This window comes from Rhizopus delemar, genomic scaffold (genome assembly GCF_000149305.1).
Source record: "Rhizopus delemar RA 99-880 supercont3.20 genomic scaffold, whole genome shotgun sequence".
Taxonomy (NCBI): Eukaryota; Fungi; Mucoromycota; class Mucoromycetes; order Mucorales; family Rhizopodaceae; genus Rhizopus; species Rhizopus delemar.
In genome coordinates this window covers 311,820-338,131 of record NW_027137846.1, presented here as the reverse complement: position 1 = coordinate 338,131, position 26,312 = coordinate 311,820, and the positions used below count along the sequence as shown (strand labels likewise).

Genomic DNA, 26,312 nt, shown 5'->3' with positions numbered 1-26,312 from the left:
AAGTTTTCAAGATATAGCTACCTTACTTTGCCTACTATGGATAGAAGTGTGTAATGCAAACGCTGCATTGGCTTTGTCAAAAGGCTACATGTTCCCTGCATCTTGCTCAATTTCAATCTTTGGCATTCTCAGTCTCTCAAAGTATCTCTTGGAATCATCATTGCCTGAACGAATTGTCAAGAATATGGGAATAGATCGCTGTAGATTCGACAAGTATAAATTGAAGGAGAAGGTAGAAGAACAGATAGCATCTATTTCGAATGAAAAATTGCTTTGGTTAAGAATGCATGGTGCGAAGATGTACTTGGATGCGCCTGCATTGGATAAAAGCTGGTGGATACTCTCGTTTGCTTCATGCCTTGGTTTATCTTGTCTTAACTTTGTTCCTTATATACCTCACTACTATCATACTCCTTCCTTAGACTACATTTATTTTCCCTTGCTTTTGACTGTTTCAAGTTTTGTTGCTTCTTTTGTTTGTTGTGTAGACTCTATTCTGATGCTCTCTGGATCCTTTGATCTTTATACTATTAATCAAGATATGGAGTCTCTTTTATTGCCTCATCATTTTGGTAATAGATATGCCATGATAGTTACTTCTATTATCGGCTGTATTTTTGCTTTGGGTATCGTTATTGGCTATATAGGCTCTTTCGTGGTGGTTCGGCAAATGGAAAGCATGGATACAAACTTATGGCTTGGTCTAGAGCTTGTTTTGTGTACCTTGCGACTGATAATCTGGTCTCTGAATATCGAAAAAGACGACATCAAAAAGATTGAATTGAGATTCAAGATGGATCGAGAGGATGAAAAAATAATTTATGCTTTCCAAGAAGCTTTTGCAATAACTAAAGAAAAGGCAGAGGATATATTCAAAAGAATCGAGAAAGGTGACTGCTTTGTTGCTTTCGAAGCGATAGATCTTTATCTTCAGATCAAAGAGTGTTGCTATGTAGAGGACGATGATATTGGAGCATATTACGAAAATGCAGAGATATTTGTAAAATGGAATAAGAAAAAAGATGAATATGAAGAGATTGCTATTCTTTGTGATGGAAAAGGTATTATGTTGAATAAGACTGATGTGCTAACTATCGAAATTGCCGAAGAGCATTGTGAAAACTACGATGGGAATAACTTGAGAGAATTAAATAGGATTATTACACACTACGTCAAAAGGATGTCTAGAAAAGAAGACGCACGGTACTTGTGTGAAGAATCCGAGTTACAGTTTTATGATAGACATGATATTGATGATGATGATGATGAACTTACACATATTATTGATATGTGCAAGAAAGTATGCAAACGATTTGACTATATCCAAAGTTTGCGTCTTATATTCAACAATGTATTGGAATATGAGCCCGATCAATTATATGGTGTTATAAATCTATAGTGTAAACAAATCTATTGTCAGTCGTAATGTATTATATTGCCATTTTTATATTATTTTATTTTATGTATTTAAATAGAGTGGTTTTATGGAATATTTCTTATAATGAATTATCTTACACATACGATTAGCAGTCAGAATAAAAGTGGAGAGGAGTGGAAAGGGTTTATAAAATTATGAGAAACAGGCTTTTAGATATGAAGCACTTTAAAATATCACTTAATAATGTTTTTTAACTCAAGCTCAATGCCTTTTTTATGAATTCAAAAAAAATCGTTCCGTTTATAACCCTGCGACAGCCAAATATCTGGCTTGCTTTTAATGGTTTTTCAACTGCCATAAATTGTCATTTGAATTTTCAATTGAGGTTATAGTTCTTTTCGAAGGGCAATGTTACTGCTTGTTACGTAAATTTTTTTTTTCCCTTAGAAACAATACATAAGCCTTTTTCCAACAATTAATCCTTATTTAACAAAAGCGCTTAAATAAGTTTTTTCTTTCTTATTATTTCAATAGGTTCTATGTCGGCATCAAACTTTCTTTTGACGTTGAGAAGCGTTTCAGCACCAAAAAAATGAAAGTTCTCCAGCTTTCTAACATGTAACATATCAACATAAAGCTGGTCATCTAAATGGATTCCCACACAGTCGACTTTTGTGCTTTGTGCTTTATAAATCGTAGTGGTGAAAGCAGGGATGGCTGGGAATTATGTCCTTGAATAACTAGTGACAGAAACTTGACGGCTGATACGCTAAATCCAATAAATTGCATCATTTCTGTTTGGTAGCCGTTTTTTCAGACAAATGTTTTCTTCCTCCATGTACTCAATCAGAGCAATAGTACCGTTGACGTATCTATTTAGATCTTGGAGGCTATGGATAAGCATAACTGGCATGTTTGGCTTGATGAAGAGACATTCAAGAAGTCTCGTTTCTCTCAATGCAATTTTTGCAATCCGTTTATTACCGACATATGTGCCATATGCCTGAAATTCTTGCCCTTCACCAGGAAACTCTGCGTAGTCTTTTTCAATTGCTCTTGCAACCATTTGTCTTGTCGTATAAAGTCGTAAGCAGGAAAGAGGAAGTTGAGACTCGTGAAAACTTCTTTCGTTTAAAAATAAGACCATAGATTCATCCAACTCATAATTACGCATCTTATTGAGAATATCAATGAAGTGCTCATGTTGCTGACGGACTGGTTCTTGGAGACTATAATGAGGAACAGCATTGAGGATTTCAGACTCCCAAATCTTGCCTTCCTTTTGATGAAAGGGAAGCAGCTGAGCGCCATCACCAATAAAAAAGGTTTTGATATTACCCATGATTGTAGTCCTTTGTGTTGTTTTTGCTAAAGCATCGTTGATCAATTCAAGAGGTTTCGAACTTATCATAGAATATTCATCATTCAGTAGTATAGTCTTGGAATATAACTTGATATATTCGTCAAAGATCAAGAAATTAGGAACAGAAGATACATTAATTAGACCGAAGATTCTATGAATTCTTTGGCCCGAAGAATTATGAGCAACTACGCCTATTCGTGTCAGTTTGAAGACCCGTTGAGAAACATACAAAATTAGTGGCTAACTTTTCTTTTGTTAAAATATAACCTTTATTATGCCTTGTAGTTAAACTCTTAATTGTTTATATTTCTTTGTGTCTCGTTAGTGATGGTAACATTTATAGCTAGCATCTTTCTTTCAGCCATCTTTCTCTTCTTTTCTAGCTACTTTTGTTGCTTCTTCAAGTTTAAATGCGATGAATTCGCGAGCAATCAAAAGCCTTCTTTCTTCTGATATGCAAATTCTTTCTTTAGAGCTCTAAAAAAAGATATTAATATGACAAAAAAAGAAAAAAAAGCTTGGTATAAATAGATGGAACTGACCTTCTCAATTGACAAACAAAAGTCAACAAAACAACGCAGCACTTGCTTCAAAACCCTCAACGGTTTAAGCCCGCCATGCACACTTTCTTGCAATTTTCCTTTCAAAAGCATACCTAGGTGACCTTAAATGTCCAAATTTTGATTTCTCAAAAAGAGAAATGTATGATTTATTGCCATTGTTTCCAATGGCGAGCTTACAGTATTCAAGTCTTCTTTTACCAAACATTCTCTTCTAAAATCGAGCAGCCTAGTGGAAACATTGACATCGTCAACTACCCACTAACTACGAATAATTTAGTATGAATAACTGACCCACTTTTTTATGCCACCTATCATGTAGTCCAACTCTTGCTGGCTGCTTTCATTAGGTTCCAAAGAGCTAGACTTATATAAGCTTTCGCTCTCTGCACCACTGACGCTGGAATGACTATCCTCGAAGGAATTCACCATCTGTCTTGCGATACTTTCCCCCGCTGATCGCAACACCATCGCTGCTTGTGTTTGCATAACCTTATGAGTCAATGACATGAATGTATTAGCCATTGGAATAGAGATATAAGTTTAAAACAATAGATTTCCCCATTTTCTGTTTATAATTTATGTCAGCAACTACTTTCTCGCAGAGGGATCTCTTTTCTTTGCTTGTTTTTCCAGGTTATCGATAGACAATTATAAGTATATAAATATAGCATCTCTATCTGAATATTAATCTTTCTTCCCTTGGATTTTATTATTTTGTACGTGAAGTTGAAGCGATTGTCCCATAAAGTAATGAACTCATCTACTTCTGTACAATTGTCATAGCAGCGAAAAAAAAACTTCTTTATGCCTAGTTATGAAATCTGTAATCGCTGGCTTTTTTGCGTTGCATATGTATTTTGCAAGCTCTGCGAAGAATTAGCAAGACAATTAGGATTTACAAATATTTCAAAGATACCTTTTTGACCGCGATATGTTTTGTCTGTCATTGTGTGATTAATGGCTTCCCTTTACAGCAAATGCAAATAGAGTAACCATTGGTGTCTAAGTTGCTGCTGGTATTGTGATGGTATACACTTTTCTCCAAAACTATTAGCACACCTTTAAAAATCACAAGCAATTACCAGAATACAAACCAAAGCTATGCCCAAGACATCCTTCATGCGTGCTCTCATGTTTACATGCTGTCAATTGTCTCCATAGACATCAATATCCTTGCCTTCTGCAACTATCACTGATCCATCATCATTCATTTTTTTAATAAGCTCCCTATGCTTATTGAGATTGACCAGCTACAACATGACTGTCTTCCTCAGAGTACTGCTTTTCTTGAACACTTCCTTTGATGGTTCGGATCTCATCTTTAACTTCCTGATTCCTTTACCACTTACTTTCCCTTTCACCTTTTTTGCCTTGTTCCCTAAGGGTCTTTTGCTTTCTTGTTCTTTCTTTGATTGATTTTGTCGGGGCGGTTGTTTATTGTGTTCAATTAAATAAAATTCACAACCACTCCTTTTTATCCTTTTTTTTTAACGATATCTTTAATTTCGAAATCAGCACGAATCAAAAACTTCTCTCTCTTCAACTTGCTTTCAACAACAAATCAAAACTGTTCAATTGGATTATGTTTGGATGAATAGAGTGAAAGTTAGATGTACCCATAACAACAAATAACAACATACTTTTCAATACTCTCTGCCATATGGATTAGGGCATCATCCATTACAATGTAATGACCTTTAAACTCCTTGTGCTTATCCAAAATGTCCAAGCTACTTGCAGTAAAGTTAAAATAATGGACAGTAATTGTGCCTGTTATTCTTTTTGTTTTGGCTTCATTTACTTTTCTTTAGAGGTGCCATTGGTCTTTTTACTTTTATGTTAACAATGTCATAGGGAGTGATAGCACCTAAAATTGTTGCCTTAGGTTGGAGAACTTTAGCTCGTGTTCCCTTTTTTTTATCAAGCCATGATTTTTTTTCAGATTCATATAGAGCAAACTGATCAACAAACACACAACCGGTTTCGATACCTAGGTCAGTTTCATCCCATCTTTGAATCTAGTTACACCTCTTTTCAATGATTTCAGGAGAGTTTCTTTCTTTAAAGTAAAAATGTGCCTTTTTGAAAGACAAAGCATATGTATCGATCATAAATCTATGGACTGCAATCTTGGTGGCTTTCAATAGTCTGATCCAAAGTTGCCTAAGGAAAATCTTCGCATTCCTGTCCAAAGTAATGCTGACCCAAGATAGCTGATCTTTCAGTTTTTCTTTTATTTTGATCGTATTGTTTATCTTTTATTTCTTTTTAGAACCAGTTGTAAGCAGTGCAATGAGCAGTATTCAACTCTTTGCCTACTTTATCTTGTGCCAAACCTTTCTTGTACACCAAAAAGAAAAGCGTTCTCTTTTATACCGTCGCTGTACTTTTTATGCCTTTCTTTTTATATGTTTTTATCTGAAAGCAACCTGCTTGCCTGCCTCTCTGTGTTCTTTTTCTGTTCTGGTTTATCAAAATTCGTGATGTTGTCAAGAGGAAATAATTTTACATTAACCTTCATATCTACAGAATTATTATCAAGTTCATCTACAACACTATACTTTCTGTCGTTGTAGTAAAATTGAAAGCTAAGTTATAACTTGTTCTTGAAATTAATAAAAGAAGAATATTTTAAAGCTGAGCTAATCTTCCAGTATTATTTATGCCGAAAATGCTTTTGATTTGTACTGAATTTGAAATAAAAATGTGCATGTGATGTTGTTTAAACATACGTTTATGTAAGATAAAAGTCCGCCTGGATCAGATCAATCTGTTAGGAGGTTAATATTGAGAAAAAAAACCATCTTTAAGATCAAAATTAAGAAATATAGAAAAGAATTAATTGAAGTCATCAAAGTAAAGTTAGATGAATTGACTGAGTCATATAAGAAGCTTCTGACGATGTGGGTGCCTGATAGGGATTAGTTTGTCACGGTACAGCTGGTCTAATTCGTGTAGCATTGAGCATATAATCGGCCATCGCTGTGAGCAGAAGAGGGCTACCCAGAGGGAATCAAAGGACCAAGCGGGATCCTATTCATAATAGATGACAATGGATCTTTTAGAGTTTCGGACATAAACAGGCGACAATGCATAGTAAGACTGCCGATAACATGGTTTTTTTATATGTATTGTGTAGGGTGTTTGGAACATGGTATAGACTTGACACTAGTTAGTCAGCCTAATCTCTAGCATATACAGTGTCTACATTCTACATTGAACATTGGTAATCATATAACGGGATCCAAAGGCACCGATCGGTGACAGCTAGAAAGTAGTTTGGAGCTTCGGTTCTGCTGGTGTTTATTCAGATTTTGTTACAGGAAATGCTGTTTAGTAGTCTTGAATACACGAGTATCGAGGTCATCGGTGGTGGATGTCATTATCTTCCAAAACGAGGCCCTAGACGGGATATACTATTGGTACAATTTAGTATATTAAGTTTATGATAGTAGGCAGCTGAGCAACAATTCTTCCGGTAGATGTAGGTATTGAAATAGAAACTATGCTTGCAGAATACTGATCCGCCCCGACATGGAAGGTGGTCTAGAAATGTGGAGTATCACTTTAGTGGATGTCTTTCCTCGAGCATCGTAAATCCGTCTGATACAGGTGCTTTACGTTTATTCAAGAGCATGGAAATGAGAACTTGTGAAGCTATTGATAGCCAAACCGTATTATAGCTGTGGGCGTATGGTGTGCGCCTAAATCTAGTTGATAGAAGCTTGTAGAAACCAGAGGGATTTGTACCAATGGATGACCGCACGTTTATCCTGGCAAGAACCTTTTGTATGTTATGTAAAATGGGTTCCTCTGGGTCAAGATATCCAACTGGCTTGAATGGAACACCAAGGTATGCAAATGCGATCTCTTGTGGTAGTGGTGCTTGTGGTTTTTAAAAATGTGCTGGTAATTTCAGGAAAAAGTGTATGATACAGTACTTGTATGATTCATAACCAAACTAAATCAAATATCAAATTTTGTTTTACTAAACGGCTAATAATCACCTTATCCCAGATAGTAATGACTATTAACTCAATCGATAAACTCATTATTAATGGCAGTAATTCAAGCATGTGTACATATGTGAAGTACGTGAATGAGAACATTTATTAAATGGGTATATGATTTAAGCAATCATCAAATTAATGCGAAGTCTTCTTTTTTACCGTTTATTAAAAGACATGATCAATAACCGCATTTTATTTTTACATAAATTGAATGTCACAAATATTAACATTCTATCAGCATGAATAATAAAGTATTTCTTTTCTGTGAGCTACTATTTCAATGTCTCTACATTCTGGTAATAATATTCTTTTAAAATATCTTTGGTTCCATACAGCTTTCTTTCTCTTTTGCGAACCCCGATGATACCAAAATAAATGCAGTCTTCTCTTTATCGCTTTACTTGTCGACATTAGTTGGTTATGAATTGAGTTAACAGAAACACATAGCCGCCACTTTGAATTCCATCATAACGCGGGTAAGGTAAAGTAAAATAATAATAAGAAAGGAGTAAGCGATGAGTCTTTTTGTTAACGGGAATTTTTAATGTTTGTTATGTATTTGTGAATGATTGTTTATTGCTATTTTAATCCTCAAGGTGACATTGGGAAAATATTTGTATTCTATATACTCTGAGTAGAATGACACCATAGTGATAAATATGATCAACTCAGACTCTTTTCCATAGATGTGCAAATACTACTGATGATTGAGAAGAAGTACATTTTTTGTTATAAAGTAAATGTATGGGTTTTTTTCACATTGTACATGTTGGTATAGGCCTTCCGAGATTTAATATACTGAACCGCAGCAAGCACATAAAAAGTTGTATGTTCCAAAAGAATTTAAACTTTACTTTGGCGCAAATATATATATATATGTGATAGAAGGACGGCATTGTTTACTCTCAGTAATGACACACTTAGAGGGTAACGATTTACATAATACAAGTAAGCTGTAAAATAATGTTATCTCATGTCCTCACCTTTATTATGTCCTCAGGCTGTAGCAACTCTAACGCTGCATACAAAATATACAGAATGGTGTGACTTTCTTATAAATATGCATGCAATTCAGCTATGTGAAACAGTTGTAATCCTTTTGATGTTTAAAAGTCTACTTTTAGCCTTCTACAATATAATAGACCTCCTTATCTTTATAGTTTCTGATTTTGTTATGGTCATTAGCTTTGTAATCCGTATGGAACTATAAGCTAATAAGAGAGCAGCAAAATGTAGAATACAGGATAATATCCCAAAGCTAGATTTATGTATAATCTATATCGAGTGACATGGATTATGTTACAGTGAAAAACAAATAAACTTTTCTTTTTATTTCCTAAATAATTATAGTTCAATTTAAAGAAGAAAAACTTTTAATCCACGTAATGTATTTTCCTCTAGCGTTAAAAGCTACACCTTCTTTTTGATATTATAGTTTACAGAAGATATTGAATAATGATGCTTTAAAGAGGGAAAAGGATTACTGTAAGGGAAATCAAGAATTGAAGAGGAAAGAGTACTATCACTCGGGAACATGAACAGCATTTTGAAGTGTTTATTTGTTGTTTGAGAGAATAGATCGAATTTGGATTGGATCTGAATTAGATCTGTTACACTATAATGAATAATGAAAAGGAGAAATGAAAAGAATAATCCATTCTACTCTTATAGGCTTTGTAGAAGAGGTTATTGTGATACAAAAAATAATATAAATGTCCATAAATTAGATGTTGGGTATTTACAGTCCTTTTCATCTTCTTATTTATGTCTGAAGATAATCAAACATTTGGCTCTATTTTCGCATCAGGTATTCAGGATGTGTCAGCCATACTTGGTTTATTATGGATATCAATCTGTGATGAAAATGTAGCTTTGGCTTTGTCAAAAGGATATCTATTTCCTGCTGCTTGCAGTTTGTCCATCTTTGGTATTCTTAGCCTACCAAAGTACCTCTTGGAATCATCATTGCCTGAACGAATTGCGAAGAACATAGGCATAGATCGCTCTAGATTTGACAAGTATAGATTAAAGGAAAAAATAGAAGAGCATATTTCGTCTATTTCAAAAGAAAGGTTACTTTGGCTACAAAATCATGATGTGAAGATATACTTGGATGCTCCTGCATTGAACAAAAGCTGGTGGATGCTCTCGTTTGCTTCATGCCTTGGTTTATCTTGTCTTAACTTTGTTCCTTATATACCTCATTATATCCATACTACTTATTGGGACAACGTCTACTTCCCCTTGATTTTAACTGCTTCAACCTTTGTTGCTTCTTTTGTTTGTTGTGTAGACTCTATTCTGATGCTCTCTGGATCCTTTGATCTTTATACTATTAATCAAGATATGGAGTCTCTTTTATTGCCTCATCATTTTGGTAATAGATATGCCATGATAGTTACTTCTATTATCGGCTGTATTTCTGCTTTAGGAATCGTTATTGGCTATATAGGCTCTCACTTTGTAGTTCAGCAAATGGCAGACATAGATACATATCTGTGGCTTGGTCTAGAGATTGTTTTGTGTTCCTTAAGAGTGATAATCTGGTCTCTGAATACCGAAAAAGACGACATCAAAAAGATTGACTTGAGATTCAAGATGGATCGAGAGGATGAAAAAATAATTTATGCTTTCCAAGAAGCTTTTGCAATAACTAAAGAAAAGGCAGAGGATATATTCAAAAGAATCGAGAAAGGTGACTGCTTTGTTGCTTTCAAAGCGATAGATCTTTATCTTCAGATCAAAGAGTGTTGCTATGTAGAGAACGATGATATTGGAGCATATTACGAAAATGCAGAGATATTTGTAAAATGGAATAAGAAAAAAGATGAATATGAAGAGATTGCTATTCTTTGTGATGGAAAAGGTATTATGTTGAATAAGACTGATGTGCTAACTATCGAAATTGCCGAAGAGCATTGTGAAAACTACGATGGGAATAACTTGAGAGAATTAAATAGAATTATTACACACTACGTCAAAAGGATGTCTGGAAAAGAAGACGCACAGTACTTGTGTGAAGAATCCGAGTTACAGTTTTATGATAGACATGATATTGATGATGATGATGAACTTACACATATTATTGATATGTGCAAGAAAGTATGCAAACGATTTGACTATATCCAAAGTTTGCGTCTTATATTCAACAATATATTGAAAGATGAATCTGATAAAATATATGATGTTATAAATCTATAGCCTAAAAAAACCTATTGTCAGTCATAGTATATGCTTTTGTTCAATTATAAATTAAAATAAAGAGCGACTTTATAAAGTATTCTTAAAATGGGGCCGTCCTACATAGATAATTAGAATTCATAGAAGTAGCAGTAAAACCCTGAACTATGTTGATCGTTTCTAAATTAAATGGTTTTTATACATACTTTGATTATTTGCGCTCTTCGTATGGCCTGCGTTAGTAATCTTTGTTTTGTACGAGACAATTGAATTGATCCATGTTTAATATATTCAATATATCTTCTGTGTAAATACTTTCTATATACACTTTCTCCAAACCCATATTCATTATGACTAAAAGCGTATAGAGAGACCCGTAAGGATCTGGATACATAAAAGTATAAGTGAAGACGGGATTTAAAAGTCGCTAAAATGCCAGAGGGGTAAACCAGATTAAACTGGGCAATCAAGGTCCAGGTAGATTGACCAAGATATGTATATGATATACCTCTATCAGTTCTTTTGGAGAAAGTAAGAGGTAGTCCACCATTTGATTCTACTTTCAAGATAGTGGTGCACCTGTTTGGTGGCATGAAGTTCTCTATCCGGATGGTTCGTAGGAAAGCGACGCATTTACATCTTTCCTCCCTGATCATCGCGCCGCTATTATCATCGTGCTCGTGAATCAAGTAGCTCTGGAATCGTGATAAAAAATAATGCAGTCTCATTTCTGAAGCTTGTCTTCGCCTCTTTGGCCAACAAACCTAGGTGAGTTACCTCTCTATATATTTGCAAGACTATCTGATGTATACAAGCTTCCGTTACTGCAGAATATAGCAGCACAAATCCCTACTTCAATTCCAGTGGCTGATAATCTCACTGATTTCAATAAAATTGGTATTAAATTTTGGTAAGTGAACTGTTCCGTACCTGTCAGTAATTCAGTTAAGTTATTTGTGTGGAAAACAGCATTAGGCTGTCTTCTCACCGAAAACTGTATGACCTCGCTTCCTATGTTCCATCAGTTGTGCATATGCTCCCATGCTGTGGGATTCTCACAACATCTCTTTAAGGAATGTGAGCGGGTAGTACCACTGCTAAATTCAGTGTTCTCCACTATCCAAACGAGGTTTGTTGTGGCTTTCCAAAGGGAAGGACTACCCTGGTAAGCCTTGAAGTGGTTGTGTCTGTATCGATTTGAAATTAAGGATGGATTTGACCTCCCTAAAGCCTTGAAAACAGTGGATGCCACTCGATTCATACAAGTCCTATGCACGTTGTTATTCTGGTCATTATGGCGAAAGAGAAACGACGAATGCTTTGGTAATTGCACATGGAGTGAACCCAAACGTAAATCTCGCTACAATGCTATGTTGAAGAGGAAATTGGCCTTATTAACGCTCTTGCCTTCTAAGGACACAGTGCCTTAGGAGCACACTACTGAATTACAGCAACGTTTATTGTTAATGTAATCAGTATGCTGGAGGATTTGTTTACTCTGGGCAGGACCTGGGCCAAATACATTCAATAACCTGAAAGTGTGGGGTTAAGGAGCAACGCTTTAGATAAATATTTCGTTCAGTGACATCCACCATTCAAAACAATGAAAACTAAAAACGAAATTTAAACCGTTCGAGAATCTGTCAGCGATCGGTTATTCTGCGGATTATAATGAGAAAATAGAATGTATTACTTATACAGATTTATATCCATCAACATGATTCTTCCCGTCAACAATAATTTCAACCCAATTGGTGACTGAGATAAATCCTCTCGTTTGATGCTTAGAGAAATCTCAATATCTGAAACATCACTAAATCAACGACCTTGGGCACAAGCATTGACTAGAAATCGTATATCCCTTTATCTGCCATGGTAATACTTGTTTAAGCTAATACCAATGGATCCGCAACAAGTAACATAGACTCTCCAACTGTCACCTGGGCAAGTGTTTGGCACCTTGGTTATGATGTAGTCAGTGTATTCGTAAACATGGCTGGACGCAAAGAGATCAAACTTGAGCCCTTACACTTAGCTTCCAGACAATACTTTTCTCGAGTGGGTGTACTCACGCAGCAATCTGGATCTTTGAAGTTCGCTGAGATTAAGTTCGATCCTGCTGATACTGCTCTGACTGATTTTCTTACAAGTGGTATTAGGCTTAATGATAACTCGACACTTTTACCTCACCGAGAACTTGAAAGCCAGATTAAAGTAATCCGCCTTGGTCCTTTTAATTTACTTTTTCTGAACGATAAGGCTTTGTTAGTTGAATTAAAAGAGTTTAAAGCAACATAGGGATATTCTTGATATTGGAATCCTTCCAGAACCGACTACGGTAACCTACATGTGCACGGATTATGCAGTACTGGATGTAATCTCTAAGACCAAGAAGTTTAAGTCGTTGACCCATCTCATTCCTTGGGGTGAAAAGGAAAAATACGGTTTTTATGCTGTGTGGATCCAAATGCCTCATTATTATCGTTATTGCTATGAGGGAGGTCATGTCGTTGTTAATTGTTTTAAACGTCATGCTCGTTATACTTGCTAGAATTGTGGTATTTATGGTCATATGGCTACTTCATGTATTCGCGATAAGCCATCTAAACATGCTCTTGAACAGCTAGAAACAGGAGATATTGCTCAATCATCTGTGGATTCAGATCCTACCTTGCCTAAAAGCACTAAAGTTATAGAGACTAAAGACATACCTATAAAAGAACAGTGTTTCAACCAATGACTGAAGCTCAAGTTCCTTACCATGAGACTCTTCTGCACGATCCACCGGTAGTAATTTCCATCTCCAATTTCGACCCCTACATCTTCCATTACGATCTCTCCTGGCAGGACAGGGCCCAAGCGTAGTCGGATGTATGCTGCACAAAAGCCTTACGAACGTCCTGTCGCTCGATCCCAATCAATTATTCCTAAAGAACCAATCTATATATCATCTGTTAGCATGCAAGTCGGTCAAACCGACACCATAATTACTGATTCTCCTATGCACTCCTTCTCATCCGTCACTCGAGCCGATGAAGGACCTACCACTCCCATGCTACAATAATATGAGTAATAAATCTCAACGCTTATTATTGCATATTGCTTCACTGAAGTGTCACAGTTTGGTGAAATCCAAAATCCAAAAAAAAAAACCAGAATTCATACGATACTTACGCTCCTTTCAATTTGACATTATGACATTTCAAGAAACACATGTTTCAGATAACATGCTCTCTATAATCAATACTTAATTTTAAGCCCGCTATTCTATGTGCACTCGTCACTATGGTATTGTCTCTTTTAGTCCTTCTTTTATGTCCTCTAATAAGTTGGCCCCTGAAAACGATCGAATTATCCTTACAAAAGTCAAGCACCCTAACAATGCGTTTGCATCTTTCTAGTTAATTGTACTCTATGTCTCAACGCTTTCGGTCAACAATGCCAGCAGTTCTTTGACCAGGTCCTTGAATTAGTATATAATAAACATCTTGACATCAATCTCGATCATCTTTTCATTACTAGAGATTTCAACTACTCTTATTTACGTCCTCATTTATCATCACAGACATCACTTCAATGGGTTTCTTTCTTGGACAATCATTTTTATAACGCTTTAATGAATGATGATCTTCATAATCTCCCTAATTTTAAGAGGAATGAAACTACTTACTCTACAGTTGACTAGATCTTTGTCAATCAGACATTTCGTACTCAAGTTACCGGAAGCAACTTACATAAGCTGGGCGAATCTTAGACTGACCACTCATTGCTCTCGGTTATCTGCTGCCTTGGTCTCCAACCCTCGGATTCTCATTTGTAGCGGGGAAACTCACTTCTTGCTCGCAAGACTGCTTACTAATAATGCCTCGGACAATATCAAGATGATATCCTACTAAAAATGCATTCTGAATAGAATACTCAAAAGAAATGGGACTTTGTCAAGACACAAGCTAAAAAAGCGGTACGAACGTTCGCGGCCGATCATGCCAGTTGGTGCAAAAAACAAAGAATGATACAACAACTACAGAACAACCTGAGCAGGTTTTTATGTAGCAAAATCTCCTGTGAATGCTCGTTTACAATATTTAACTATTCTGGATCAGCAAATAGTGTTGCTACAATAAGGGCTTTCGTAGATTCTTGCTATAAAGGCCAACGTCCGTTGACAGGAAGCAGGTGTTAAATCAGTCAAGCATTTGAAGAATCTTTATCGCCAACGTACCGTCGAGAAGCATATCATCACTTTATGGCCAAATGATTCTACAGATCTAGTAGAGTGCATTGACCGGATGCTTCCCATTGCCCAACAGTTTTATCAGTCTCTATTTACCACTGAAGCGGTCGATGATCATCAAGTAAAACAATACCTTGCTGACATTCAAGATTTGCCACAATCGACTGACGATCGCACAGACCACCTTCTGGAGCCGATCACCATTGATGAAATTATTCATGAGACAGCTCGAGTAGAAAATAAAGTCAACGGCCCTGAGGAAGATGATCCCGGTTATGCTTTCCTATATCAACTATTTTGATATTCCTTTTGCAAGGCCTGGCGTTGGAGATATAGAATCAAACACTCAGTTCACACATATTTCCTACTTCTTGGCAAGAATTATGGGTAAGATAACTAGCAAAACTAGGCAACTTAACCAGCTTGAAAAATTAACGACCAACGGTCATATCAAATAATTTTTCGTTTAAAGAAATTTTTGAAGATAATTTTATGCTTTTAACAAAATAAAGTTGTCTTTTCTCATCCATCAATTCATTAAAAAAACATGTCAGCTAGAATCTCTATAGAATTCACACGACCTTTAATTATATCTGAAGATGAAACAAAAGAAAATAAAGCATGGGATGTTTTTTTCTTCTTAAAACACATCATACGATTAGAGAGATTGCAGAACTTGTTGGATTGAACAGGTCTACTGTGCAAGACATAAAAACCAAGTTAAATAACTATGGCAGCCCTTTGCCTCACAAGCAAACAGGTCATCCATTGAAAATAAATGAAAGAACTGAAAGGTACTTGAACAGGATAAAAAGAGAGGGACCTTTTACCTCTTATAAAGAAATAAATGTGGAATTAGCAAAGTTAGATGTTTTTTTCTGTATAGAAATTCTTCGATCGACTTGACTTCAAACTATACAGAGCAACTCACAAGCCTAGATTGACTGCAAGACACCGCAAAAGTAGGCTTCGCCGGGCGAAGGAACACCTCAATTGGACCGAAGACCAATGGAGAAACGTCGTTTGATCTGATGAGTCGCGCTTTTGTGTAGAAGGCAGCAAACGCGGAAAAAGAGTGCTCAGGAAGGAAGAAGAGCGTTATGATGAAAGAAATATAATCCCCACAGTCAAGTGGGGCGGTGGTGGTGCTATGGTTTGAGGATGTTTTTGGGGAAGAGGTTTCGGACCTTTAGAAATTATTGATACCAGTTCCGTAGACCAAGAAACATATATCAATATTTTGGCTAACAGGTTTCATCCTTGGTTTATAAATGTCACGGCACATCAGAAGAGGGATTTCATCTTCCAAGAGGATGGTGCTTCCTGTCATACAGGTGGTTATGCTCGATGGTGGAAGGAGACCCACCAAATCAAGGGTTTTGAGTACTGGCCTGCTCAAAGCCCTGATTTGAACCCCATTGAGCATGTTTGGAATGCTCTTGAAAGGCGAATTGAAAGAAAAAGATCATCGGTCAAAAACTTGCAGCAATTGAAGGTGACAGTACAAGAAGAGTGGGAAAAAATGGATGATGAGTTTGCCAACCGATTAGTTCGAAGCATGAAGAGGCGATGTAAAGCAGTTATCAAAGATAAAGGGGGCGCAACAGAATACTGATAATCATTTTATGAATATATTTTTAAAGTAAACATGTGAATCTTTCTTTTCTCAAAACTTGAAAACCCAAGCTTAGGTTCACAGGTATTAATTAGTTTTGAACTTACATGCCATATTTTTTTAATATTTTGTCCGAGTGCGGGAATTACACAATCGAACTATCACTCTCAACAAAATGACATGGAATTTAATCTTGAACAACTACCCTGATCGGGATTCTGTTGACGATTTCCCATTTGTTTCGTGGTTGTCTCGATCCGTCGATTGGATATCTTTTCATCCTCAAGTTTACCGACAGTCTCAGTCAGACGTATTACTCACCTACTCACTTTCTATTTTACCTCCTCCCAAGTAGAAATAGTTTTGGCCTTTGAAGATCTTACCTAAAGCTAAAACGATTTATTTCCGTTTCATCTACAACAAGCTTCATTGTAACGCATCAGTATCTCGATTTGATCCTACTGTCTCTACAACTTGTAGCTTATGTCAAGATTCACTGGAAGACATTAACCACCTGTTGATTCATTGTCCATTCAAATGCCCGCATGGCAAGGAGTCCTATCTCGATTCGCACCTTATTTCGAGTTTCGCCCGAAGTTATTAAAAGCATTGTAGGTAGCTTAAGCTGTTTTGAATTTGTAGATAATTCAAGATTGCTGAGTCTCCGTTTACACCTACTACTATACATCTGACAAGCACGCAAGCGTTATACTTTCGACCAAACTCCATTCTCACCACAGCAAGTTGTTTCAATCATTTTTGGAAAACTTCGATGCTATTGTCTACATTAAAAGCATGCCACTCAGCATGTTGTATGATAATTTTTAATAAAAAATATTTACGGGTGTTTCCTTTTTTCAATATCAAGTTTGTGTCTGTATTTGTTTGGGTTCCCATTGATTTCTCTGGCTGACTGCACTTTATAGTTTTGTTTAATCTCCACAAACAATAACAAATAAAAATATGGTGTAGCTTAGGATATCTGCAAGGATAAAGTCAATCATGGTTTCTCTTTTATCTTTAGCCAGTGTAATAGTATGCCATTACATTCGGGGATATTCAGAGTTGACAATACTCATCTATGATTTGCAATTCTGAACAAAAATGTAAATACCAGCCATGAGCTCGCTTTACACGCCATTGTAAGAGTTTGCAAAAAATGTATAAAAGAAGTCGTAAATGTTATTTTTGAAGAAAATCCACAGAAGCAGATACTTGAAGAATTTTATTGAAAAATGCTAAAGAAGATATGCTCAATAATACAGTTGCTATAATATGAATCGATCACAAACAGTTGACTGTCAGCTAAAAATAATAATGATTGATTTATTGATAGAAGCAATATCAACAGGTCGGTTTTAGGCAGCGAAAAACCATTTATCATCTGCTTTGTAGAATTCGACAACTATATGTTTTATATCACAAGAATTGATGTATTTTTGTACAACAATGTTCATATTAGTGGTTGCGCCTATGGTTTGGGGTGATGTTATTATTGGACCAACCCATATGCTATAACAATCAACAAGAGTACAACGGGACGAAAGTTCTACGAATTTAAAGTCCAATGAGGTTTCTTTAAGTTTTTGGCGGTAGCTGGCTACCATGGAATCCGTGAAAGCAAGTTTACGCCATTCTCAGGCTCATTTATGAAAGACTGAAGACAAGATGTTGTAAAAAATGGAAAAATATACACAAAATGTTAAAGAGGAGAAAGCAGTATGCACTGAAAGATCAGTAAATCAATATCACAGACGAGATACTGTGCAACCATTTGAACTCTACTCTTTCAGCACGACATTAAGAGGGTGTATGTCCATTTCACCAGTGAATTCCTTAGGCCATCTTTTACAAAAATATAAAAATACAGCCTTCAACCACTTTGCATCAAAGATCTTATTTGTTCTTGATTCGCAACTAATTGTAGATAACTACATGATGCATCGATTGTTGATTTTATTTTTGTCAATTAAAATGCATGACAAAACTTATAAAGGGACAAAGCAATGTGTCATTAACTGTAGCCATCTTAAATAAACAGAAGATGACCAAACTAAGAAGAATAAGTTTTTACAGCTTGCTGTTGGACTTGTAGTAGAAATTGAAAAAAAAAAAAGCGTCAACCAACATAGTCAATGTAATCCTTATAACATGCTCTTGACTTCAGAATTAAAAGCAAGATCATCTGATATTATGAATCGTGGACTTAAGGCTGTAATCAATAGACAAGGAGATAACGTTGTAGAAAGGGAGTATAATAACATGGTGTGAGCACTTTATGTTGTTAAAGAGAAGCAAACATTAGGTTTAAAATTATGATTCAAATAATTCCCTAAACAAGCCAAATGAATTTAATAAATGTAAAAGACTAATATAAACCAATAATGCATTTGTATGATTTCAGTACTATATTATGATGAAGGATTAAATATTAGCCTGATATAAAATGCATCATGAATGTGGAAGCAAAGCTGATAATTAAGTAGTACATTTTTTGTTATAAATTAAATGTATGGATCATTATTCTATTCAGTTCCCTAAAGAAAAAATTTCATGTAAAACGTTTAATAATATTCATTTTTCAATAGTGACACTATTTAAGCATATCAATTATTTCCTATCTTCACATTGTCTTTCCCTTTCTGAGTTTTAATATACTGAACTGTAGCATACAAGTACACAGCGAATGAAATCTGTTGGAAGAAGATGTTTAGAATAATTTGGTGTAAATGAAGGATAGAAGAGTACTGCTTACTTTCAAATAATAATATTAAGAAATAATATCTTGGATACACAAGCAAACTGTAAAATAATTCTATTTTTATGTCCTCAGACTACAGAAACACCAACCCTACAGACAACATAAATAGAATGGTGTGGTTTTCTTATAAATATGCATGCAATTCAACATTGTGAAACAGTTGTAATCTAGCCCTCTGCAATTTAATGGACCTTATGATCTTTATAATTTCTGCTATCGTTATTTCCATTAGCTTTGTAATCCGTATGGAACTATAAGCTAATAAGAGAACAAGTGTAGAATACAGGATACTATCCCATAGCTAGATTTATGTATGATCTATAACGAGTGACATGGATTATATTACAGTGAAAAATAGATAAACGACTTCTTTTTATTTCTCAAATGATAGTAATTCATTTGAAAAGAAAAATTTCATTTCAATTATCAAAGTAGCAGCAGAAAAAAAGAAAGATTAAATCCATAGAGTGTATTTTATCCTTTTTTGATATCGTAGTTTAAAGAAGAAATTGAATGACGATGAGTTAAGAGGATTAGGAAAGAGTTATGTAAGAAAAAATCAAGAACAGTATTTTAAATTGCTTAAAGGAGAAAAGCGCCTATTTATATGATTAATTTAAGTAATTGTTATGCGAAAATTGAATTAAAAATGGTTATACAGGGAATGAATGGTGAAAAAAGAATTATTCTTGCAGATTTTGTAGAAAGAAAGAAAAAGATTGCTGTGATACATAAACAAAAAAAAAATAAATAGTATAAAATAGATATTGGGTATTTAATACCCTTTTTATCTCCTTATTCATGTCTGAAGATAACCAATCGTTTGGTTCTGTTTTCGCATCAGGTATTCAGGATGTGGCTGTTGTACTTGGTATCTTGGGAACAGAATTGTGTGATGAAAACGCTGCTTTGGCTTTATCAAAAAGTTACATATCCCCTGCTGTCTGTGGTATGTCCATATTTGGTATACTCGGTCTATCAAAGTATCTCTTGGGATCATCATTGCCTGAACGGATTGCGAAGAACATAGGCATAGATTGCTCTAGATTTGACAAGTATAGATTAAAGGAAAAAGTAGAAGAGCATATTTCGTCTATTTCAAAAGAAAGGTTACTTTGGCTACAAAATCATGATGTGAAGATATACTTGGATGCTCCTGCATTGAACAAAAGCTGGTGGATACTCTCGCTTGCTTCATGCTTTGGTTTATCTTGTCTTAACTTTGTTCCTTATATACCTCATTATATCCATACTACTTATTGGGACAACGTCTACTTCCCCTTGATTTTAACTGCTTCAACCTTTGTTGCTTCTTTTGTTTGTTGTGTAGACTCTATTCTGATGCTCTCTGGATCCTTTGATCTTTATATTATTGATCAAAATATAGAGTCCCTTTTATTGCCCCATCATTTTGGTAATAGATATGCCATGATAGTTACTTCTATTATCGGCTGTATTTCTGCTTTAGGAATCGTTATTGGCTATGTAGGCTCCTTCGTGGTGGTTCGGCAAATGGCAGAAGCGGATGTATACCTGTGGCTTGCTCTAGAGCTTGTTTTGTGTATCTCACGACTGATAATCTGGTCTCTGAATATCGAAAAAGACGACATCAAAAAGATTGAATTGAGATTCAAGATGGATCGAGAGGATGAAAAAATAATTTATGCTTTCCAAGAAGCTTTTGCAATAACTAAAGAAAAGGCAGAGGATATATTCAAAAGAATCGAGAAAGGTGACTGCTTTGTTGCTTTCGAAGCGATAGATCTTTATCTTCAGATCAAAGAGTGTTGCTATGTAGAGGACGATGATATTGGAGCATATTACGAAAATGCAGAGATATTTGTAAAATGGAATAAGAAAAAAGATGAATATGAAGAGATTGCTATTCTTTGTGATGGAAAAGGTATTATGTTGAATAAGACTGATGTGCTAACTATCGAAATTGCCGAAGAGCATTGTGAAAACTACGATGGGAATAACTTGAGAGAATTAAATAGAATTATTACACACTACGTCAAAAGGATGTCTGGAAAAGAAGACGCACAGTACTTGTGTGAAGAATCCGAGTTACAGTTTTATGATAGACATGATATTGATGATGATGATGAACTTACACATATTATTGATATGTGCAAGAAAGTATGCAAACGATTTGACTATATCCAAAGTTTGCGTCTTATATTCAACAATATATTGAAAGATGAATCTGATAAAATATATGATGTTATAAATCTATAGCCTAAAAAAACCTATTGTCAGTCATAGTATATGCTTTTGTTCAATTATAAATTAAAATAAAGAGCGACTTTATAAAGTATTCTTAAAATGGGGCCGTCCTACATAGATAATTAGAATTCATAGAAGTAGCAGTAAAACCCTGAACTATGTTGATCGTTTCTAAATTAAATGGTTTTTATACATACTTTGATTATTTGCGCTCTTCGTATGGCCTGCGTTAGTAATCTTTGTTTTGTACGAGACAATTGAATTGATCCATGTTTAATATATTCAATATATCTTCTGTGTAAATACTTTCTATATACACTTTCTCCAAACCCATATTCATTATGACTAAAAGCGTATAGAGAGACCCGTAAGGATCTGGATACATAAAAGTATAGGTGAAAACAGAATTTAAGATGCTCGAAAGGATCTGTCTACGATTAGTTATTGTGCGGATTATAATGAAAATAGAAAGTATAATGTGCACAGATGTATATCCATCAACGTGTCAAGTATACTGAGGAAAAACATCTCCAAATATTCGCTCTTTTATAATATTATATAATCTACAATATTAGGCATTTGGTCGCTTTTTACATCTGATATCTTTTCATATTATAGCACAAGGATTGAATATTGCATCAAGATGACTCCTCTCTGAATAAGGCAAAAAGGAGAAAAGCAGGGAGGAGTGCAAAAGTATGAGAAATATGCTTTTGGGATTTAATATTAAACATTTTAGAATATCACTTCCACTTTTGAGGTCCTTGATAGTATTATTTGACTTAATCTCATCCCCAATTGCTCTTGATGAATCCAAAAAAAAAAAAAAGCTTGCCGTATTGTATAGCTTTATATAAAGAGTCTGTATATATTATCCAACTAAGGTTTGTTCATTACTGATAATAGTCATTATAGGTGTGATAACGTATATTATATGGTTAAACAGTTGTTTATATTTTACAAGGCAATAGTGGGATCATGATGTCTTGTAGTCATCCTTTTACCCAGGTCAGATTGAAAGGAAGAAGAAAAAGCAAAGGGTACGAATATTGTACACTATATTTAAAAACCAATGAACATTACTACTATTTGTTTGCATTTATGTAATTTTTAATCAGGACCTGCAACAGCTTAGCTTGTCGTTTATTTCTTTCAAAATTTGATATTTTCTGCTTTTTTGACCTTTTCCATTTTTCATCTAATGAGTGATATATCGCAAATTAAACGATCAACCAGAGATTTGCTTACATTTTATTTTTCTTGTTCTCTCTTTGTTGATGACAATGAATTCACTTCTTATTCAATTTATTAATGTTACTTGAATGGAGAGTAGCTGATGCAGTTTGATAGTCTTAAATATTCTAGTCAGGTTCATTTCTTAATCTTTGTGCTCAGATTTAAGCAGTATGCTCAGCAATACCTGTTAGACTACGAGCCTTTGCATCTTTAGAACCTTGAACTTGGCATTCTATACAAAGCGATGCCTTTTGAGTATCAATATATGGATTGTACTACTTCCCTGAATTACCTCTAAATAATTTATCATCGGGTTCTTTTATATTGTTTTGGTATAGCATTTAATTATTTAAATGTAATTTGGACATTTTAGATTCATGATGTTTGTTGAAATAAGTCTATGTTTGCAGGTTAAGAGCAAACTGCTTCCTTTCACTATACTGTGTTAGCTTCACTCTTACCAACAATTCAACTTGTTCAACTTTGTAAAAAGAATAAATAGCCATTTTAATTAGTTGATTGAAAAAGAAGAAGTTACAAACTGCAATTGGTACAGGTAGCATTGTGCATTAATTATATCTGAAATTGTATGATATTCTTTTTTCTCAGTTTTTAGAAACATAAAGTAGGTATAGAGTGAGAAAGATATGTTATATTAGATAGGAAACCATATTAATTAGTACATTGCATAAACGCTACAAGGTACGAGTAAATTAATCATTTCTGGGGGATATAGTAGATAGAAATATGTTTTTAACAATATAAAATGAAAAAGAATGTTTGGACTTAATAATCGCATGAAACAATAGTAATGCTGATGGTTTATCTAATAATAAACAGTATCATTTGACTAAAACATAAAATCCCAAATTGAAAAATAGAAGAATGGATGATGAAACATGAAGAAATCACTTACTGAGATTTAAATCCCCTGCTATTTATCTTAACTGAACCGCACGCTTAGGTGACTCAAGTTATTATGTTTTTGCTTTTATGAATAGAATTTGAACCAAAAAATGCTGTGGCCTGCTTTTTTATTTCAAAATAAAATTAAATCTCAACTTTGACAAGCAAAGATTTTGGTTTATTAAAGTAGATATACTAAAAGAGGATATATTCAAAGGAGAGTCATGCAGATGCTAGATCTTTTGGATATAATCTATAAATTTGTAACCAGATCAAACTTGTCAACATTATGTCTTTCTACAGCCAATATCTCAAGGATCTCTTGGACATGCTCAAATTCTCCCTTTGTTTGTATGACCTTGGCTTGATGCTAACCAATTCCATGAAGGTTTCCTGACGAATGAAGATGTAGGTTACAAAGCCATTTTTTATTTCGAAAATGATGTTTTAGTTAATCATTCGGCTCATGCCGGTGTAGCTAAAATTCTTCATTTTGATTTGATAAAGAGTTGACTGTGACAGATGACAATAAGAAATCAATCTGTTGAATTAAGTTGGCTGCTGTACACGATAAAACTATTATTCAAAAAAAAAGAGAGAGAAAATGAGTGTATTTGGAAGATTTACTTTAAAAAATAATGTGAAAAACCAATAGACTGGTAACCAGACGTCATATGTTGAATTCAATTTTAGGACACACCATTTTTTTTTCACTGATTTCTCACGCATAAAAAAAGTTCAAAAGTTATAAATCAGAAAAGTAGGACAATGTGTAATTGGGATTCCTATTTGGAGAAAAAAAGAAAGATTGAGTTTTATACAAAATGAAGATAGGAGATGAATAGATGACTTGTTATCAACAAAGAGTAGAATGATTTTCCTTAAAGAAGAAGACTTGATCTTGAATATAACTGAGATTCAATTTAATGTCATGCATACATCAAAAATACGATAACCTGTATTCTTGGGCGGAAAAAAAAAGTGTACAACTAAAAAGATAACAATTATTAACCCGCTTCCCATTTTTTATCTAAAAAAAGATAAAAAAAAAAAATAAGCTTGCTTTTTATATTGATTACCCAAGAAAAATAGATATTCAAGCTTCTTTTTCTTTTTCTTTTTTTAATAAACAAATGGATAGCAATGAATCAATTAAAGTAGATATTCAGCATTGTTCAGACACGTCAGTTGAAGAAAAGGATTCAGTGATAGAACAAAGTAATGAAGACATTGCTTCTGAAAAGGATAAAGAACAAAGACTATTAAGAAAATTAGATTGGCGTATTGTGCCATGGGTACTCATACTTTATTTTCTGTCGATGGAGGATCGTTCGAATGTGGGGTTTGCAATGACAATGAATAGTTCCGAAGGACACACGTTGGCTGATACGTCTGGTCTGACATCGGAACAGAATAACATTGGACTTGGTTTATTTTATGTTGCTTATATCGTAAATAATAGAAATCAAGCAAGGTTACAGTTACTGATCTTTATGATTTAGTTATTCGAAGTGCCTTCTAATTTCCTAATGGCCTATGTCAATCCTTCTTTCTGGCTTGCTCGTATCATGATCACTTGGAGCGTCATCACTGGTTGTATGGCTGCCATCTCCAGACCATGGCATTTTTATCTTTTGCGATTTTTATTGGTAAACATAAAGGATGATGAAAGTAGAGGAGATGAGTGCTGACATATTCCTATAGGGTGTATTTGAGGCAGGATTTTGGCCAGGAATGAGTAAAGTTACTGAAAGCGTCAATTAGCCTAAACTAACCTTCTTCTTAAAGCATATTATTTTACTCTTTGGTATAGACCAGAAGAGATCTCTAGTAGAATCGGTGTATCTTATTTAGCTGCACCTGCATCGGGAGCAGTCGGTGGTCTCATATCAGCCGCCGTACAATTAATCGACACGCGTGGTCATCTGTACGGATGGCAGTGGCTCTTTTTGATATCTGCTATCGTGTCCTTGCTCTTTGGTGTTGCCACCCTTTTCTATTTACCATCCACACCAGAAAGAGCCAAAAAGTTTTTGACAGAGGATGAACGTAAGCGAGTTCAAGAAAGACTGGCGATTGGTGAATCTCAGCAGGAAAGAAAGAAGGGTTTTAAAGAAGGATTGAATCAACTAGGACAAGAATTAAAGGATTTCAAGATTTGGGTGTTTTCCATCTTGTACTTTGCACCCGTGATGGCCGCGACTTCCTTGGGTTATTTTGTGCCCAAGATTGTACAGCAAATTGGAGAATTTACATCGATTCAGGTCAGTTTGATGAGTATACCTCCTTATGTGTTTGGAGGCTTGGCTGTCTACATCGTTACTCGTTGTAGTGATTATTATAATACCCGAGGCTGGTTTATGGTCGGCTGCTGTCTTACCTCCTTTGTTGGTTTTACTATTCTTAGTTTCTCAGACTCAATTGGTGCTCGTTATTTCGGTTTGATGGTTGTTGCAGGTGGAACCTATCCTACTGTGCCACTGGTAAGCTAACAGTAGTAAAAAGATTGTTTCATTCACCTTGTGTTAGAGTATGGCATGGACATCCAATTCATGGGAAGATCCTGTGGCTGTTGCCTCTGCTACAGGCATCGTATCCTCAGTAGCTAATTTTAGTTCCTTGATCGTCACCTTTGCACTTTATTCAGGATGGCCAGCAGATGCACCAAGATATGTTGGATCAAATATGATTAATGGAGGAACGATGGTATTGGCTGCTCTCTGTGCCTTTCTACTAAGACTTTATTTATCAAAGATGAATTTAATTATCGAAAGAGAAGGCTCTGCACATGGTAAAACACGTCCTTATATTCTTTAATGAGCACGACTGTAAATACCATC

General features: G+C 35.0%; 12 protein-coding genes across 12 annotated transcripts; 10 read left to right on the top strand and 2 right to left on the bottom strand.

Annotated features, from left to right (window-relative positions):
- Positions 1 to 88: 88 nt before the first annotated feature.
- Positions 89 to 1,399, top strand: RO3G_16499 (uncharacterized protein; the record flags this gene model as incomplete). The annotated part of the gene is made up of 1 exon (XM_067671083.1): positions 89 to 1,399. One exon carries the CDS (start codon positions 89 to 91, stop codon positions 1,397 to 1,399), a length of 1,311 nt encoding a protein of 436 aa, XP_067527184.1.
- Positions 1,400 to 2,254: 855 nt separating this feature from the next.
- On the bottom strand, positions 2,255 to 2,720 carry RO3G_16498 (uncharacterized protein; the record flags this gene model as incomplete). The annotated part of the gene is made up of 2 exons (XM_067671082.1): positions 2,255 to 2,268; positions 2,363 to 2,720. 2 exons carry the CDS (start codon positions 2,718 to 2,720, stop codon positions 2,255 to 2,257), a joined length of 372 nt encoding a protein of 123 aa, XP_067527183.1.
- A 1,841-nt stretch (positions 2,721 to 4,561) lies between these two features.
- On the top strand, positions 4,562 to 4,720 carry RO3G_16497 (uncharacterized protein; the record flags this gene model as incomplete). The annotated part of the gene is made up of 1 exon (XM_067671081.1): positions 4,562 to 4,720. The coding sequence occupies one exon, from the start codon at positions 4,562 to 4,564 to the stop codon at positions 4,718 to 4,720; it is 159 nt and encodes a 52-aa protein (XP_067527182.1).
- A 190-nt stretch (positions 4,721 to 4,910) lies between these two features.
- RO3G_16496 (uncharacterized protein) lies at positions 4,911 to 5,124 on the bottom strand (the record flags this gene model as incomplete). Its single annotated transcript, XM_067671080.1, has 2 exons — positions 4,911 to 5,074; positions 5,106 to 5,124. The coding sequence occupies 2 exons, from the start codon at positions 5,122 to 5,124 to the stop codon at positions 4,911 to 4,913; spliced, it is 183 nt and encodes a 60-aa protein (XP_067527181.1).
- A 3,954-nt stretch (positions 5,125 to 9,078) lies between these two features.
- RO3G_16495 (uncharacterized protein) lies at positions 9,079 to 10,515 on the top strand (the record flags this gene model as incomplete). Its single annotated transcript, XM_067671079.1, has 1 exon — positions 9,079 to 10,515. One exon carries the CDS (start codon positions 9,079 to 9,081, stop codon positions 10,513 to 10,515), a length of 1,437 nt encoding a protein of 478 aa, XP_067527180.1.
- Positions 10,516 to 12,841: 2,326 nt separating this feature from the next.
- Positions 12,842 to 13,045, top strand: RO3G_16494 (uncharacterized protein; the record flags this gene model as incomplete). Its single annotated transcript, XM_067671078.1, has 1 exon — positions 12,842 to 13,045. One exon carries the CDS (start codon positions 12,842 to 12,844, stop codon positions 13,043 to 13,045), a length of 204 nt encoding a protein of 67 aa, XP_067527179.1.
- Positions 13,046 to 13,453: 408 nt separating this feature from the next.
- RO3G_16493 (uncharacterized protein) lies at positions 13,454 to 13,558 on the top strand (the record flags this gene model as incomplete). The annotated part of the gene is made up of 1 exon (XM_067671077.1): positions 13,454 to 13,558. One exon carries the CDS (start codon positions 13,454 to 13,456, stop codon positions 13,556 to 13,558), a length of 105 nt encoding a protein of 34 aa, XP_067527178.1.
- Positions 13,559 to 14,783: 1,225 nt separating this feature from the next.
- RO3G_16492 (uncharacterized protein) lies at positions 14,784 to 15,029 on the top strand (the record flags this gene model as incomplete). The annotated part of the gene is made up of 1 exon (XM_067671076.1): positions 14,784 to 15,029. One exon carries the CDS (start codon positions 14,784 to 14,786, stop codon positions 15,027 to 15,029), a length of 246 nt encoding a protein of 81 aa, XP_067527177.1.
- Positions 15,030 to 16,250: 1,221 nt separating this feature from the next.
- Positions 16,251 to 16,698, top strand: RO3G_16491 (uncharacterized protein; the record flags this gene model as incomplete). The annotated part of the gene is made up of 2 exons (XM_067671075.1): positions 16,251 to 16,299; positions 16,481 to 16,698. The coding sequence occupies 2 exons, from the start codon at positions 16,251 to 16,253 to the stop codon at positions 16,696 to 16,698; spliced, it is 267 nt and encodes an 88-aa protein (XP_067527176.1).
- A 1,325-nt stretch (positions 16,699 to 18,023) lies between these two features.
- RO3G_16490 (uncharacterized protein) lies at positions 18,024 to 18,264 on the top strand (the record flags this gene model as incomplete). The annotated part of the gene is made up of 2 exons (XM_067671074.1): positions 18,024 to 18,170; positions 18,214 to 18,264. 2 exons carry the CDS (start codon positions 18,024 to 18,026, stop codon positions 18,262 to 18,264), a joined length of 198 nt encoding a protein of 65 aa, XP_067527175.1.
- Positions 18,265 to 19,905: 1,641 nt separating this feature from the next.
- Positions 19,906 to 21,342, top strand: RO3G_16489 (uncharacterized protein; the record flags this gene model as incomplete). The annotated part of the gene is made up of 1 exon (XM_067671073.1): positions 19,906 to 21,342. One exon carries the CDS (start codon positions 19,906 to 19,908, stop codon positions 21,340 to 21,342), a length of 1,437 nt encoding a protein of 478 aa, XP_067527174.1.
- Positions 21,343 to 24,605: 3,263 nt separating this feature from the next.
- On the top strand, positions 24,606 to 26,289 carry RO3G_16488 (uncharacterized protein; the record flags this gene model as incomplete). Its single annotated transcript, XM_067671072.1, has 5 exons — positions 24,606 to 24,923; positions 24,975 to 25,121; positions 25,177 to 25,210; positions 25,327 to 25,955; positions 26,002 to 26,289. The coding sequence occupies 5 exons, from the start codon at positions 24,606 to 24,608 to the stop codon at positions 26,287 to 26,289; spliced, it is 1,416 nt and encodes a 471-aa protein (XP_067527173.1).
- Between the last annotated feature and the right edge of the window lie 23 nt (positions 26,290 to 26,312).